Here is a 13,476-nt window from a genome sequence, read left to right as displayed (position 1 = left end):
GACAAGCTGATAGACCTCGCTGAAAAAAAACCATTCTTCTCACCTAGTCTGTGCTGAAATCTTGGACTTCCTGAAAGAATTTCCAAAAGCCCACCCGAATTTGAACTCTTTCAAGCCCTTCTGAGATTCAGAGAACTTCCAGCTGCAAGATGCATATATCTTAAATGTCCGTAGATTTAATGGTAAAAAAAGTTTAGGGCTACTTATCACCTCATTTATTAGTCACATATCAACATATATTCTCTTTGAGGAGTCAGAAGATCAAATATAGCTAAGAGGTTTCCCTTCCTAAAAACCCAGTTTTACACAAAATGTCCGTTCACTCCTTAAGACAATTTTAAGCCTTTCAAGCAATTCATAGTAGTCACTACGAAATATCTTGAAAGTTTTAGACTGAAGCAGAAATAACAGCCCAATAGTTTTAGCAAAGCACCTTTAAGCAATTTGAAAGATGTAGGATCCATTATACATCTGGGGAATACCTCCTTCAGTCATTTCTCAGCTTTTATAAGAAACTGGTATTCGCTTTTTATAAGATTAACAGACAATGGAACATTTATTAACTCACTAAATAAAGCCTTGCCCTCGGGCATGCCCTAAACAGAAGTTCTCTATAATAAGCAACTCGCTTTACTTGCCTAAAGTCAGTTCAGAAGTGGACCATTTTCTGCTCCTGGAATAGTTTTAAATGTTGTTTTAAGTGTTTTTCAAAAATACCACATCTTTTCCGGATCTTGTAATGTAACTACTCACCTCAAACAAAACCAGAAAGTTCATGCACAACCTGACCTGGAACCTACAACAAACTAGAATTAACTTCCACCAGCAACGCATTCACCTTAGCATAGCCCTGAGTAACTCCTGTCAGTCTTCTGAGGAGGGGGAATATTTGTTCTTTCACTCGGACACACGCAAAGTGCCTTGGAAGACAAAGGCAGGTGTATTTGTAGGTGGCCGCCCAGATCCCAAACAGAGCTTGCCAACCTCATCTGCCTTGAGCAAGAGGTTGACCAGGTCCTTCCGTTAGCCTCACCTTCCGTGAACACGCAAAAATATTTCTGAGGGATTAGAAAGTGTTTAGAAAAAAACAAAACAAAACAAAAAACCCCTTACTGACCTTCCCCTGAAAGACCCGGGCCCTGCAGGAGGCGGGAGGGCGGACTCCCACCAGCCCTCAGCCCCCGGGCAAGCGCCTGCAGCTCCGCTCACCCGAAAACCCGCGTGGGGCTGTACCAAGCACTCAACAGTCGCTTTTCTAAGGGCCTGGGCGCAGGGCGGGAAAGCTGTCAATCACCGCTCCCCTCACGGCCCCGGAGGCGGCGGGGCCAGCCCTAAGGGCGGCCGTTACGGCAGGGGCACGCGCGGAGAGAAGAGAGAGGCTGGCGGAGACCCCCACCGGCACGGAGTCCGCCAGACCCACTGCCTGCCAGCGGCGACGCTCCGCCCCCTCCCGCCCTCCTCGCCCCGTGATTGGCCTGCCTGGGAGTCTATCAGGCGCTGAACCCCGCCCCCCACGCGGGCGGAGGCGACGGCGACCCTAGCCGAGCCGTGTACGGAGCGGTGCGGGACAGGCTCGTGTGCGGGGCGGTGGTCGCATGGCGCTCTGCCGCTGGTCGCTGGCGCCCAAGGAACCGGGCAGCGCCTTGGAGTGACCCCTGGGCGCTGCGGCGGCGGCTCGGGACCCTCCCCACGAGAGACTGGAACGGGGCAACAGGGGCAAGGTAAGGGCGCGGGGCCGGGCGGTGGTCTTGGGCGCCCCCGTCCCGCTCAGGGGCTGGCAGGCGCCCCAGCCGCGCCGCCGCCGCCCGGCGAAGCCCCCGCTCCGGCAGAGGAGCAGGCCCGGGCATGTCCCGGGGAGGCGGCGCCTGCGCCCTGCGCTGCGCGGCCGGGCGGCGGGGCCGGGGGCGGCGAGGGGCTCCCCGCGGGGCGAGGGCTGCGCCGGCTTTGCCTGGGGACACCCGGGGCCGCCGGCCGGTGCTGGCTGGGCTGCGGTGTCACCCCGAACCCGAGGTGGGCGGCGTAATGCTGAGGCTGGGGCTGAAAAATATTATGATTGCGGCGGGGAGAAGGGTGGCTGCAGCCCCTCCCGGCTGCCAGGCCTGGTCGGGCCCCGCGCCCTCCGTGGCCAGGGAGCTCCGCTGCCTGCGCCCGCTGCGTGACCGGGGGTCGCCGGTGCCGCCGGGGTGTGCCCGGGTTTATCCATTCGAAGTGTTCCCGCCTACCTACGGAGAAAGGAAGGTTTCTTCTTTTGCTTTAGAGCAACTGTAACTTTGTGAGTTTCCCCTTTTAGCTGTTTGATACCCTTATGTTTGTTTCTCCTTACAGATGATTGAAACACTTGTAACTACGGAAGCGCAGGAACTGCTGTACCAGCTCACAGCCCTGTTGGAGCAGGAGTTAAGATGTCAGCCAAAGACCTCTGGCCTGAGACTAATTGAATCTGCTCATGATAATGGCCTCCGAATGACTGCAAGGCTGCGAGACTTTGAAGTGAAAGATCTCCTCAGCTTAACTCAATTCTTTGGCTTCAATACAGAGACGTTTTCTCTAGCTGTGAATTTCTTAGATAGATTCTTGTCAAAAATGAAGGTATGGCTTTTTAAAGTATAAGCTCTCAGTCATTAGCCTCTGCTCGTTGCAGCCTTGTTCCTATTTTAAGTTAGAACATCTTGGTTGTAGCTGGCTAAAGGTTAAGCTCCTTCCAGAGATTCTGATTGTGCGAGAGCTAAAAAATGGCTTTCCCTGGTCAGATTTTACTATCATAAAGAAAGCTGTTTCCTTTGGAGAAGAGGAGGAAGAAGAGGGCATTGGTTTCACCTTGAGGATGCCCATAGGCTTGGAAATGCAGGCCATATTTAGGGGTTAGATCGAGACAGATTGTCTTTGTCTGTTGCCTGTATACAAAAACACCTTAAATTACTTCTTATTTTACTGCTGTTTCAACCTTCCCATAAGCCTTGGTGTACATCAAAAGGCTTGATGCTGTTCAGCACTTAAAATCGTAGTGGCATGCTGACCGGGTTGTTGTTAAGCGTCTAATGAGTTGGGATTGCCACTATTTGGTCAAGAACAAAAGCTTGTTTTCCTTGTGTGTTAAAAGAAAAATGAGAAAGCTAGGTAGAGTGGATAGAAAAAACCTTTGAGTCCAAAATAAGCAGTAAAAATGGGGACTGTAATGCCTATGGAATAAAATTAGTGAGTTTTATATATATGCATGTGTGGAAATAGATAGAAAAGAGTGAAAAGAACCTTTCTTTTTTTTTTTTTGCCTAAGCCAATATGTACACTTTAAGTCCTAAAAGCTTCTGATTAGGCTATTATAGAACCTCATTAAGAAACGAGTTTTACCTCAATCAAAATATATTGTTTGCAATCTTGCTTTTTAGATGAATGAGGCAGAACTCGTAGCGTGTAACAGTCTTCTCATTTAGTTAAATAAAGATAAGAATGTAAGTGGGCAAAAGACTGATTTCTCAATCTTCAAAAAACAGAACAACCCTCTCTGCTCTCAGTAATTTTTTCCTAAAATACACTGGTGCCTGTATGGCTTGGATCTTATGTGTTAAAATGGCTGATCAAAGGCCTTCCTCTCTGAAAGTAATAACAATTTACTTTTCTTTAGGTACAGCCTAAACATTTGGGCTGTGTTGGACTCAGCTGCTTCTACTTGGCTGTGAAGGCATCAGAAGAAGAGAGAAATGTTCCTTTAGCCACAGACTTAATTCGAATAAGCCAGTATAGGTTCACCATTTCTGATATGATGAGAATGGAGAATATTGTGTTGGAGAAACTGTCTTGGAAAGTCAAAGCTACGACAGCCTTCCAATTTCTACAATTATATCATTCACTCATTCATGAGAATTTAAGCTGTGAAAGGTAAAATAGCTAATACATATTTTGCTATGACTGCATATGATCAGGAAGCCTATGTAGAAAAGTAAGCAGGGAAACTACTTGAGTAATTGGCCATTGTATGCTTAAAAAACCCACAAACTCTCCCCCTTCATTGATAAATATAATGAATGTGAATATCTGTACTTTAATATTATTTTAATTGTCAATGGTGTTTGCATAAAGTGATCTAAAGAGTATTGCTCTCCAAGCTGAAAACCAAACTTGTTCAATAAAGATGGCATAATAAATCTCTGCTTATGCTGCACTAAGTATTGCCTCATCAGAAAGATTTTAAAATCTAGCATAGAAAGAGATTTCTTTTGCTGGTAAGCATTAAAATCCCTTGTTGGTAAGCCTCTTTTGACAACGCAACTCTCCCCAGTGTAACACAAGATTTATTTTTGGGATCAGGACTGCCAAAACTGAACACCTGTTTGTAACCCTAGAACTTCTGGGACGAATGAGGCCTTTGTTTAGATAACGAATATTCTCACTGCTTCTCTGAGCTCCCAGGGTGGTGCTGCCTTGATCAAGCTTGCGTTCTTCTACATTCACTGATCTGTTTTTATTATAGGAGAAAATACCTTAATTTTGAGAGACTTGAGACCCAGCTTAAGGCATGTCATTGCAGAATCATGTTTTCTAAAGCCAAGGTAAACGTCTTGAAAGCTCAAAGACAATGAGACTACTGAAACTTAACAAAGCAGTGTTTAAAAATGTTTTCTCTCTGTCCAGCCTTCTGTCTTGGCACTGTCTATTCTGGCACTAGAAATAGAAGAACAAAAACTAATGGAGTTGACGGAGGCATTGGAATTTCTGCAATTGCATTCCAAGGTATATATAGATAAAATTTATGGGGAGGAAGGAAGAAGAATGCATGCAAGGGCCCATACAGTGGGGAAGGGGGAGGTCCATTGGCAAACTGGTTTCTTTTGTGGCTTGGTCAGAACGTTTTGGTTTTATTTTTCCATTTGCCTTGGGATCTTTGGTTTCCTATCTTATATGAAGAAGCTGAAAGTACATGTATGAAATAAGGATTTAATGAGTTATTAACATGTAAGATTCTCTTGCTGTTTAGATAAACAACAGAGATTTGACCTTCTGGAAGGAACTGGTGTTGAAGTGCCTTACAGAATATTCCTCGAGCAAGTGTTCCAAACCAAATGTCCAGAAATTAAAATGGATTGTGTCTGGACGTACAGCACGGCAGCTTAAACATAGCTACTACAGAATAACGCACCTTCCTACAATACCAGAGACCAGCTCGTAATAGGTAACTCCTTGTAAAATCAACTTCTGATAACACAGAAGTAATTAGCTGTTAATTACCTCAAAGGTTCTTATTCCATATAGGTAACCTCTTGAAGACATGTAACATAAACATAGTAGGCCTGTCACAGAGACTGATCTATTCTCGTGTTCATGCATGAGCCAGTGCTGTACCTAAAGAAGTGGCAACTTAATATATGAGTGTTGGAGAAAGAACTGATCCTCTGGTGCGCTGTGGGAGCAGAAATGTTCTACAGACATTGGGACCTCATTCAAAGTAAAATGTGGAGTGAAACTAGTAAAAAGGCAGAGGAAAAACTTCACTTGCTCCTATCCTAAAAAGGATCATCTAAGAGGAAACAGTTGCCTATTAGAATTAATTTCTTGCAATTGTTCGCTTAAACCACTTAAAAGGAAGACAGTTTTATGCAGTTTCACTTGTATAACTGTCTGCTTAGTAAAGTCTAAAAATTGTAATTCAGTTATTCATATTACTGGTTTTTTTTACTCTAGAAATTGTGAATGACTTCCTTATCTAGACTTTGGAAATATCCAAAGGCTACTTATTTTCTGTAACAGCTGTCTTGCTGTTGTCTTGCTATACTAAATTCTGATGCTTTGTTTGGCTCTTACAGAAAGTCATTCACTTGACTGGTGGTGTGGTGTGTGGGTTGTTTGTTTTTTTTTTACAGGAGTACAGTAAAATGAGGAGAGAACCATCCTGTGACCTTGCCAACAGACACAAGAATATTTGAGAAACAAAGCCAGAAGCATGATATTAATAATGAAGAACTCAACTCATGGAAAGAATTATGTAACATTTCAGACTAAAGACACTTCCAGCAAATATGTTCTTTTCATGATGATTACAACAGTAGTCAGTGTCAGTTTTCAGTCTTATCTGTTTACTGTTCAGTGAAATATCACAATACCGATACAAGGAATTTTAACACCTCATAGTTTATAGAGAAGCTTGTGTAGTCTTAATCATGGTTTACTATAACTGCAGGTGCTGAATTATATATTTATTTTTAAAAATCTGTTTCACTTTCCAAAGATTACGTGACATTAGGAAAACATCATGTGCAGTAGCACAGTGCTGCAGTGTCTCAATCAAAGGAGACCAATCCCGCTCAATATCGATGACAATAGCAGACGCCTGTCAGTCCACCTGACGTGCTGTTTGGGCAGTGTCCTGTGTCCACACATTCCTGCTGGGCAGGGCACTGGCCACCTACCATAGACAGTCAGTAAAAACTAGGCTATGTGATATCCACTGAACCTGCCAAGTAGCTAGAGCAGGAGAAAAGAAAAACCTTACTTCATTGCCCTGTAAGAGGTAGTCACTAATACAGCATCAAAAAGTTCAGTCTTTTGTAAGAGGTGTAGTTTTACAGAGATTATGAATTATTTCATGGAGTATAAAAACTTGATGACACCTAGTGAAGGCTGAGAGAAAGTACTGGGTCACCTGCCCCAAATCTGACATCAGTTTTCCAAAGTTTTACTGTACAACAGGTAAATGCTGATGCTGAACTGGTGCATTTTTAAGGGCGCAGTAGGAGCAAGGCTAATACCCCATCTTGGGCTGTCTGTAGGAGCAATCTAGTTAAGAAACACTGAAGATTGTTTCAACTCTGATCTCTTGAACCATATGCTTTGTAAAATACAACTGTTATTTCTGAAGACCAGATCAGTACTTGAGGCATACCATGCTTCTGGTGTTAACAAGGGAGTGGATAATAAGAATGTATTGTATTTAAGGTGAATAGAGGTGGTGGAAGAATGTTGCTAACAACCTTTTGAATTCTGCGTCGCTGTAGAGCAAAGGCTGTTGGCTGTAAGTAACCAATTGCCGTATGAGCCAACTTAGTGGAGGAGAGATGTTCTGAATACAGTGTGGGCTTAGATGTTAGCCAACCAACCCTGTCCCCTTTATGGTGATAGCTGATGGGGAAGCCATCTTTGTGTATCTCACACTAGTTAAACCTTTCACAGAAGACATCATACCAAAGCTCTATACTGGACAAATTAAGCCTTCTCATAAATTCATGGGAGTGATTGCACCATGTAACATGTAATTGGGTTTTGCATCTGCCAGTGCTATCTGCATTGTGCTAGCCTCTGAAAAGCACAGAGGTTCAGACAAAGGTGTGGTCAGCCTGCTGGGAGAGGTGGAGAAGATGCAACATGCAATTCCAATCGTCATGTCTCAATATTAAGATATGTACCTTTCAATTAAACACTGAAATGTGCTTAACTGAGGAACTTTTTTCCCGTGTTTTATGAAGTGTATAAAGTCACTGACATCTGAGCAGTACCTGGAAAACTTCTAGGCAGAAGGTAAGAGATTATGGAATTTTTTCCGTTTTTTTTAGGAGGTTGAGGGTGCATGGGAAAGGCTAGAGAACTGACAGGAAAACTCAGAAGTTCTTGTTTAAAATTATTTCAACTTAGCCCACAATTACTCTAAATCCTTTAAGATGTGAAAGTGTCTTAAGACTGACTTAAGTACCTTAGACCTCAAATTTTACTTCAACCCTCTTCAATTACCTAATAGTACATATCACCTGTTTCTACACATTGCAGTAAATACAGGGATGGTGCTTGCTTAAGAGAATCTGGCACTGAGATTTCGAATCCCAAGATTTTAGTTTCTGCACTGATCTGAGCATCCCAGTTTTGATTAGATATGAGTTTAGCTATATGTTTCTGTGCCTAACAATGACTCAGAGCAGCTATGGTCTTTTTCATAAGGAGAGCAGTGCTGTGGCATTACTCTGTGCTGATCTTGAACCAGATGCATCAAAAAAAAGCCAGTAGACTGTCTTCCACCCATTTACATTACAGTAACAGCAGCACTAAGAATAAAAGTGCCCAGGATTATTTCCTATAGGGTGGGTTGCTCTGGATGCTATGTTACATACCCAAATTCATGTATCTGTCAAATAACTATTACTGTTTAAGAAGCAAGGGATTGAACCCCAGTGAGACTCATGAGATGACTAAGGAGATGACTCATGCTGACTAAGGAAAATCATACCATCAATATCTTTTCATTTTCATCTAGATTATTCCAAAATTGGAGGTCTATAGGTCTGTAACTTACAGTAGATGACAGGAGTAGCTAACCAAATAGTTCAAATCTTTCCTCTTAACAAAATTCAGAGTCGTGACACCTGAATACACACTTCATAGTCATCCTCTTTCCTTGACATCAGCCCTAGACTTAGCTGTAATATAATACTATGAAAGCTACTTCATAAAGCAGAAAATACGGAAATAGAGTTTAGCTTTGAATGTAAGTTCATGGACTGAATTGTCAGATGGTGTTCTAAATTTCTGCCATAAGCAGAAGACAAAACTGTGCTGTGCAAACCAACTGCTGTAAAAAAAAAAAAAACAATTTCACTGGATTCTACTTCATCATTTTGATGCAACATCAACCGCTTTCTATCTTCCCTCTGCCTTCAGCTACTTCTGCAGCAGTCTCATCCACTTCTTAGCTATATACCATCCACCTTGGCTACTAGGATCATGGTAAAGATACACAACTTCATAACCACAACCCAGTGTTTGATACCACACTACTTCCCTTTGCATGGAAAGGCAAGTTCTCTAAAACCCAAGCACAGTGTATGGACTTACTTTACATTCTGTAGAGATGACATGGGTAGAAGGACCACACGATTATTTTAGAATTATTAATGCTTTCTTGCTCGGACAAGAAGACAGCATTGGATATATTACAATGAAAGTATTCTTCCTCAACTATTGCTTTACTTGTCATATGCAAACTGAAACAATGATGCAATTTTAGAAATAAGGCTCATCAGTATGATGGATAGCAGCTGGCAATTTATCTCCAGGGAGACTTCTGCTTAGGACTGAAGTATAAGCAGTTGTTTCAGAGTTGCGTTTGGCAATCGTGTTTTCTTCCTTTGTTAGTCTGTTTGATGCAGCATTCAGCCTGTATAATGCTGTGGTTGGAGTGCTGCTCAGCTGCATCCTTAACAAGGAGTAGAAAACTCCTGATACGTAACGGCACGTGCAAAATATTGTATCGTGTGACAGCCAAGTTTAAAATGTGGCTATTAAAACCACCTACAAAAATCTAGAGCTTCTTAGACTGTCAACAACTTGTGCTATATGTTGGTAATGAACAGATGCAAGATACCATTTCCTACTCAGGGACTTCCTTTTAAAAGTCATTTTATCTTACTTTCAAAATTTTAAATATTTATACTGAAAGGCTATATTCCACTAACACATAAACTTATTTCTATCCAGACTTCCACCTGACCTTTCAGTTTTCTGGTATCGCTTAGTGGTAGCAAGTATTAATCATTAGTGCTACATTTGACAGCACACTGGATATGTAACACATTATTTGAGGCAAGATGCAATACTTTATTTAAACCACTGTTTTAGAATGACGTTCTGAGAGGGCTGCTACAGAGGGAAAGTGTAACTCTGGCCATCCTAATATTATTCTTGTTGCAAGTTAAGACAAAATATTAAATATCTTGCTTATAAGATCTGTTCTTCAACAGTGAACAAGATATTCTTGCATAAAGGTAAGTGCTGTATTTATAATTGACTAGTTTACTATGGCGCTTCTAAAAAAAACCAAACAAAACCAACATTCTGCTTAAAGATGTTACTTTTTTGTGTACTCCTTCCCCTGTAGTTTGTGTCTTTGTATTAGCAAGTTATTGCAGCTTAGAAATCAGCTGGTAACACTTCGTCTTCATTCTACTGGAAAAGATCATCTTCGTCTTCACTGAAGTAATTAATTACTTGACAACAATCCGCTGATGAGATCACTAAAGTCTTCACCAGTTACATGGTTACAATGCTTAAGTGTAATACGTAATTCTTCTCAGGGAACACAGCAAAAAACAGTTTACTTTTCAAGACTAGAAAAGTCTGGTCCTCCTTTGCTGTAATTTCCAGAAATTTCTGCCCCACTGAAGTCAAATCCAGGGTTCTGATGGAGGTAAGAGGAAAGTTTAGTAGATAGATTATTCCTAATAAAAGTATTTAAAAAAAAAAAAAAACAGCCAAAATACCCAAGCAACCAAAAAAAAGCCCAAAACTGTTTCTGTTAATATTCTGCCAATCTAACAAGGACATATAACAACCAGCTTGTCATCCGTTTGTCATGGCACTGAAATTCTTGGAAAATGCATCAACAAATAAACCTTGAATTCTCATAGTTTGGTTGCCTTCTTTGTAATGTTGTTATCAATCTGGCAAGCAGTTATATATCCCAGTAAAGAAATATTAATAAGAAAGATTTCTGGCTTCTGGTGTCCTTCGAAATTACTACTTGAAAATATAAGTACCTGGCATGCTGGATAACAAGTTTCATAAAGATTTTGTTATTTGTTGCAGTACGTAGCATGCCAATTCAGTTGTTAAGTAATAAATGGTAATTCTACAACTCTGCAGACTTGCATAGGAACATTTGTGTGCTAAAGGTGAACTGACAAAATTCAGGCGATTTTAGTACACGGGTAAGGAAAATATTTCCCAGCTAACATCAGATGATGGAGAATAGTTATAAACAAACATTCATTAGAGCTTGCTGTTAGAAGTTTGTTGTAAATATGGCTGTCACAATTCTAGATAATAATAGAAATTTTGTGTAGCCTAACTTAAGTGAAAAGTTGTTAGTATTATGCAACAAACCCTAGAAGCAGCAACACCCGCCCTCCAAACTCATCTTAACTTCTCACAAAACCTTCTGACAGACCTCAAACAGAACAACCTCTTGAAGGAGGCACTGACAAAGCCTCCTTAGTGTTCTATATATGTTGAACTGCAATACATGTTTCCATGGCACTGGACAGCATAACAATTTTTGCTCAGCTCTCGTGACCATATCCTCTGTGTGCAAACACAAAATATAAGGAGTAATTATGATCCTTTAACTTGCCTCTCTTTGGAATCGCTCCAGTGTAAGTTTCTTTTGCATCTGGTCCTGTACCCAAGGATCAGCAGCATATTCATTTTCTAACAGAGACATCCAACAATTTCCAGCATCTCGATTTGTCTTCATTAGAACAATTCGTATCAGCTTCCTGTCTTCTGTTGAATGAAAACAGGCACATAAAACAACCATTAAACTCAGTCCTATGTGCTAGTCATTTCTGTTGTTCTGGTGAATTCACTGTTAACAAGCACAGAATTTCTTTTGTGAAGTGATTTACATTCTCAGTGCCAATGCCCACAGAGTTATATAAACAATGGCAAGAAACAGGCTGAAGCAAAGAAAAACTATAGAGCCATCTCTCTCCTTTCTGGCATATAAAATGCTGAAGTTGTTTTAAGGGATTAAAGCACAGTTCCTAAGTACTTCTATTGCAAGCGTAAACTAACTCTTTAGAGAGGTTCACCACAGACAAAAGGTTTAATCTATTAATATATACAGCTTAGCTAAGGCAATAATGAAGGATGTGAGGTCAGGCTTTATGAAGAGTTATTCCCAATAAAAGCCAGAACTAAGGTATAGCGACATATGGAGGTATGATCAATTTATTTAAACACAAACAGTATGCCTATAGACAATATATTGGAAGTACATTCCCAAGGTAACATGTACGATGTTTAGTTCTACTCAGTTGAATGAACACAGCACTGTAAAGTATATTTTGAAGAGTATTTGCATACTGGAAAAGAGCAGGCTATTGAAAACAAAATCCTTCCTGCGAAAACATTGTGAGACACAGTCCGCAAATATGATTGCCAAAACCCAAAATACTCTGAACACTTTACAATATTTATCATGTAACAATCAGAGCAGCTTTTTTTGCTCATTATCTGTAGGCACCTTAGTGTGATTTTTAGATTGCTTTTTGATTCTCTGGGACCAGAGGTTTTGTCACCCATCCCAGAAATATAATGCATAAGAGAAGGAGAAAAAACAAGGAAAGTAAGAATTACAGAGAGGTGCAGATGACATAGCTGTACCATAACTGCATAGCTTTAACGAGGGTTTGCAAAAAGCTTCTTGGTATATGGAAATGTTTCTAACCCATTGACTGCTGCCTTCCAAAATCCAGCATTCTTCCATTAACCTTAATCTCTAGGGCTTTTGTACCACCTCGGTTCCTTAGTCTGGCAATAATGACTGTCTCTTCATAAAGCTACAGGGAAAAAAACAATCTTTCCCATTAAAAAAAAAAAAAAAAAGAGGATAAACTCATTCTGCAGCTTATTTTGAGAAGTTCTACTGCCCCCATAATATCATTTCAGATGTGGGTTATTACCTAATGTCCACGTTCCTTCATCAGTTATCGTAGAGTCAAAAAGTTTACCCTGCAAAAGGCATGTAAAATATCACAAAACAGGAAAACCCATTCAGTATCCAGTTTATATTGAATTGTGATGTTTTACTCCTGACCTACCTTCTTTTCTGCTGAAAACGAATGGGATGATCTGGCCCTACACATATAGACTTGTATATGGACGATCAAAGAATTATTTTTCTTAGACTTTTTCTTAATTAAACATTTAATATGGTAAAAATACCTGTCACCGTTTCAGTATCACATTTTGTTTTTCAAATTGTTTTTCAATTTGTTTTTAAAATTGCTCGTGTTTCTCAGACGGTAAGGCCACTTTTAATGGACTTGCCATGAAAATGCCCGTGTTTCTGCCGCGGGTAACGTGCGGCTCTGGTGCGATGTGTGCAGGTTGTGCTACGAAGAATGGTTCGTTACCAACGTGAAAGCAAATCTGCTCTTGATCTGGGTTTTTTAGGGCTTTGGTGGTTTGGGTTTTTTGTGTTTTTTTTTTCTTTCAGCAGAAAATCCCTCCCAGATCACTACAGAAGAGGGACGCACACCCGCCTGGATTTGCCGCCTCCGCTTTTCTTACCGTCTTTAGAAGACGGTTCGACGGCACCGTTTCTAAGACATTGCATGTTTGATCTACCAAAATCTCGGTATTTAAAGAAGTAAAAGAAGGGAGCGCCCCCCGCCCCGCCGCGTAGCCCCCCGCCCGGTACCTGCAGCACCTCCCGGCCCCGCACGGAGAGCGCGATGTGCCGGCTCTGCAGGCTGCAGCGGACCTCCTCGGCCCGGGTGCCCGGCGGCACCTGCACCTCAATGAACACCTCCTCCAGGGTCTGGTACCAGCGGCCCCAGGGCGTCCCGCAGGGCACCGGCCCGCTCCGCTCCTCGAACGGGGCCGACATGGGGTACGTCGGCCCCGACCCACACTGCGCATGCGCGCCGTCGCCGCTTCCCACCCGTCCCACGGCAGGCGCGCGCCTGCTCCGTGCGAGGTCGCGGATTGGCTGGTGAG

The 13,476-nt window shown here is 41.9% G+C and overlaps 2 protein-coding genes and 1 long non-coding RNA gene across 4 annotated transcripts in view; 1 reads left to right on the top strand and 2 right to left on the bottom strand.

Annotated features, from left to right (window-relative positions):
• The window catches only part of LOC135314733 (uncharacterized), a 340,184-nt gene extending 338,757 nt beyond the window's left edge, over nt 1-1,427 (bottom strand). Inside the window, exon 1 of one of the 2 annotated variants that reach the window (XR_010374203.1) lies at nt 1,118-1,427. This is a non-coding gene — a long non-coding RNA (uncharacterized LOC135314733). The remainder of the gene's footprint in view (nt 1-1,117) is intronic. The other variant, XR_010374202.1, reaches the window with a different exon arrangement.
• A 66-nt stretch (nt 1,428-1,493) lies between these two features.
• Nucleotides 1,494-7,431, top strand: CCNG1 (cyclin G1). Its single transcript, XM_064458959.1, has 7 exons — nt 1,494-1,721; nt 2,326-2,589; nt 3,623-3,876; nt 4,469-4,547; nt 4,630-4,728; nt 4,973-5,167; nt 5,856-7,431. The coding sequence occupies exons 2-6, from the start codon at nt 2,326-2,328 to the stop codon at nt 5,162-5,164; spliced, it is 888 nt and encodes a 295-aa protein (XP_064315029.1). The 5' UTR covers nt 1,494-1,721; the 3' UTR covers nt 5,165-5,167; nt 5,856-7,431.
• A 1,515-nt stretch (nt 7,432-8,946) lies between these two features.
• Nucleotides 8,947-13,416, bottom strand: NUDCD2 (NudC domain containing 2). The gene is made up of 4 exons (XM_064458960.1): nt 13,178-13,416; nt 12,438-12,486; nt 11,105-11,256; nt 8,947-10,153 (listed from the first exon to the last, which is right to left on the bottom strand). The coding sequence occupies exons 1-4, from the start codon at nt 13,364-13,366 to the stop codon at nt 10,070-10,072; spliced, it is 474 nt and encodes a 157-aa protein (XP_064315030.1). The 5' UTR covers nt 13,367-13,416; the 3' UTR covers nt 8,947-10,069.
• Nucleotides 13,417-13,476: the final 60 nt, after the last annotated feature.

Source organism: Phalacrocorax carbo, chromosome 8 (genome assembly GCF_963921805.1).
Source record: "Phalacrocorax carbo chromosome 8, bPhaCar2.1, whole genome shotgun sequence".
Taxonomy (NCBI): domain Eukaryota; kingdom Metazoa; phylum Chordata; class Aves; order Suliformes; family Phalacrocoracidae; genus Phalacrocorax; species Phalacrocorax carbo.
This window is presented reverse-complemented; position numbering and strand designations above follow the sequence as displayed.

What these genes read in the sequence shown, in the direction of transcription:
- CCNG1 (XM_064458959.1), top strand. Translation starts at nt 2,326, where the DNA reads ATGATTGAAACACTTGTAACTACGGAAGCGCAGGAACTGCTGTACCAG. An exon ending in GAGAATTTAAGCTGTGAAAG is followed by an intron (nt 3,877 to 4,468) that starts GTAAAATAGCTA and finishes TTTTTATTATAG; the next exon opens with GAGAAAATACCTTAATTTTG. An exon ending in TTCTGCAATTGCATTCCAAG is followed by an intron (nt 4,729 to 4,972) that starts GTATATATAGAT and finishes CTTGCTGTTTAG; the next exon opens with ATAAACAACAGAGATTTGAC.
- NUDCD2 (XM_064458960.1), bottom strand. Translation starts at nt 13,366, where the DNA reads ATGTCGGCCCCGTTCGAGGAGCGGAGCGGGCCGGTGCCCTGCGGGACG. An exon ending in TGAAGGAACGTGGACATTAG is followed by an intron (nt 11,257 to 12,437) that starts GTAATAACCCAC and finishes TTCATTCAACAG; the next exon opens with AAGACAGGAAGCTGATACGA. An exon ending in TGGAGCGATTCCAAAGAGAG is followed by an intron (nt 10,154 to 11,104) that starts GCAAGTTAAAGG and finishes TACCTCCATCAG; the next exon opens with AACCCTGGATTTGACTTCAG.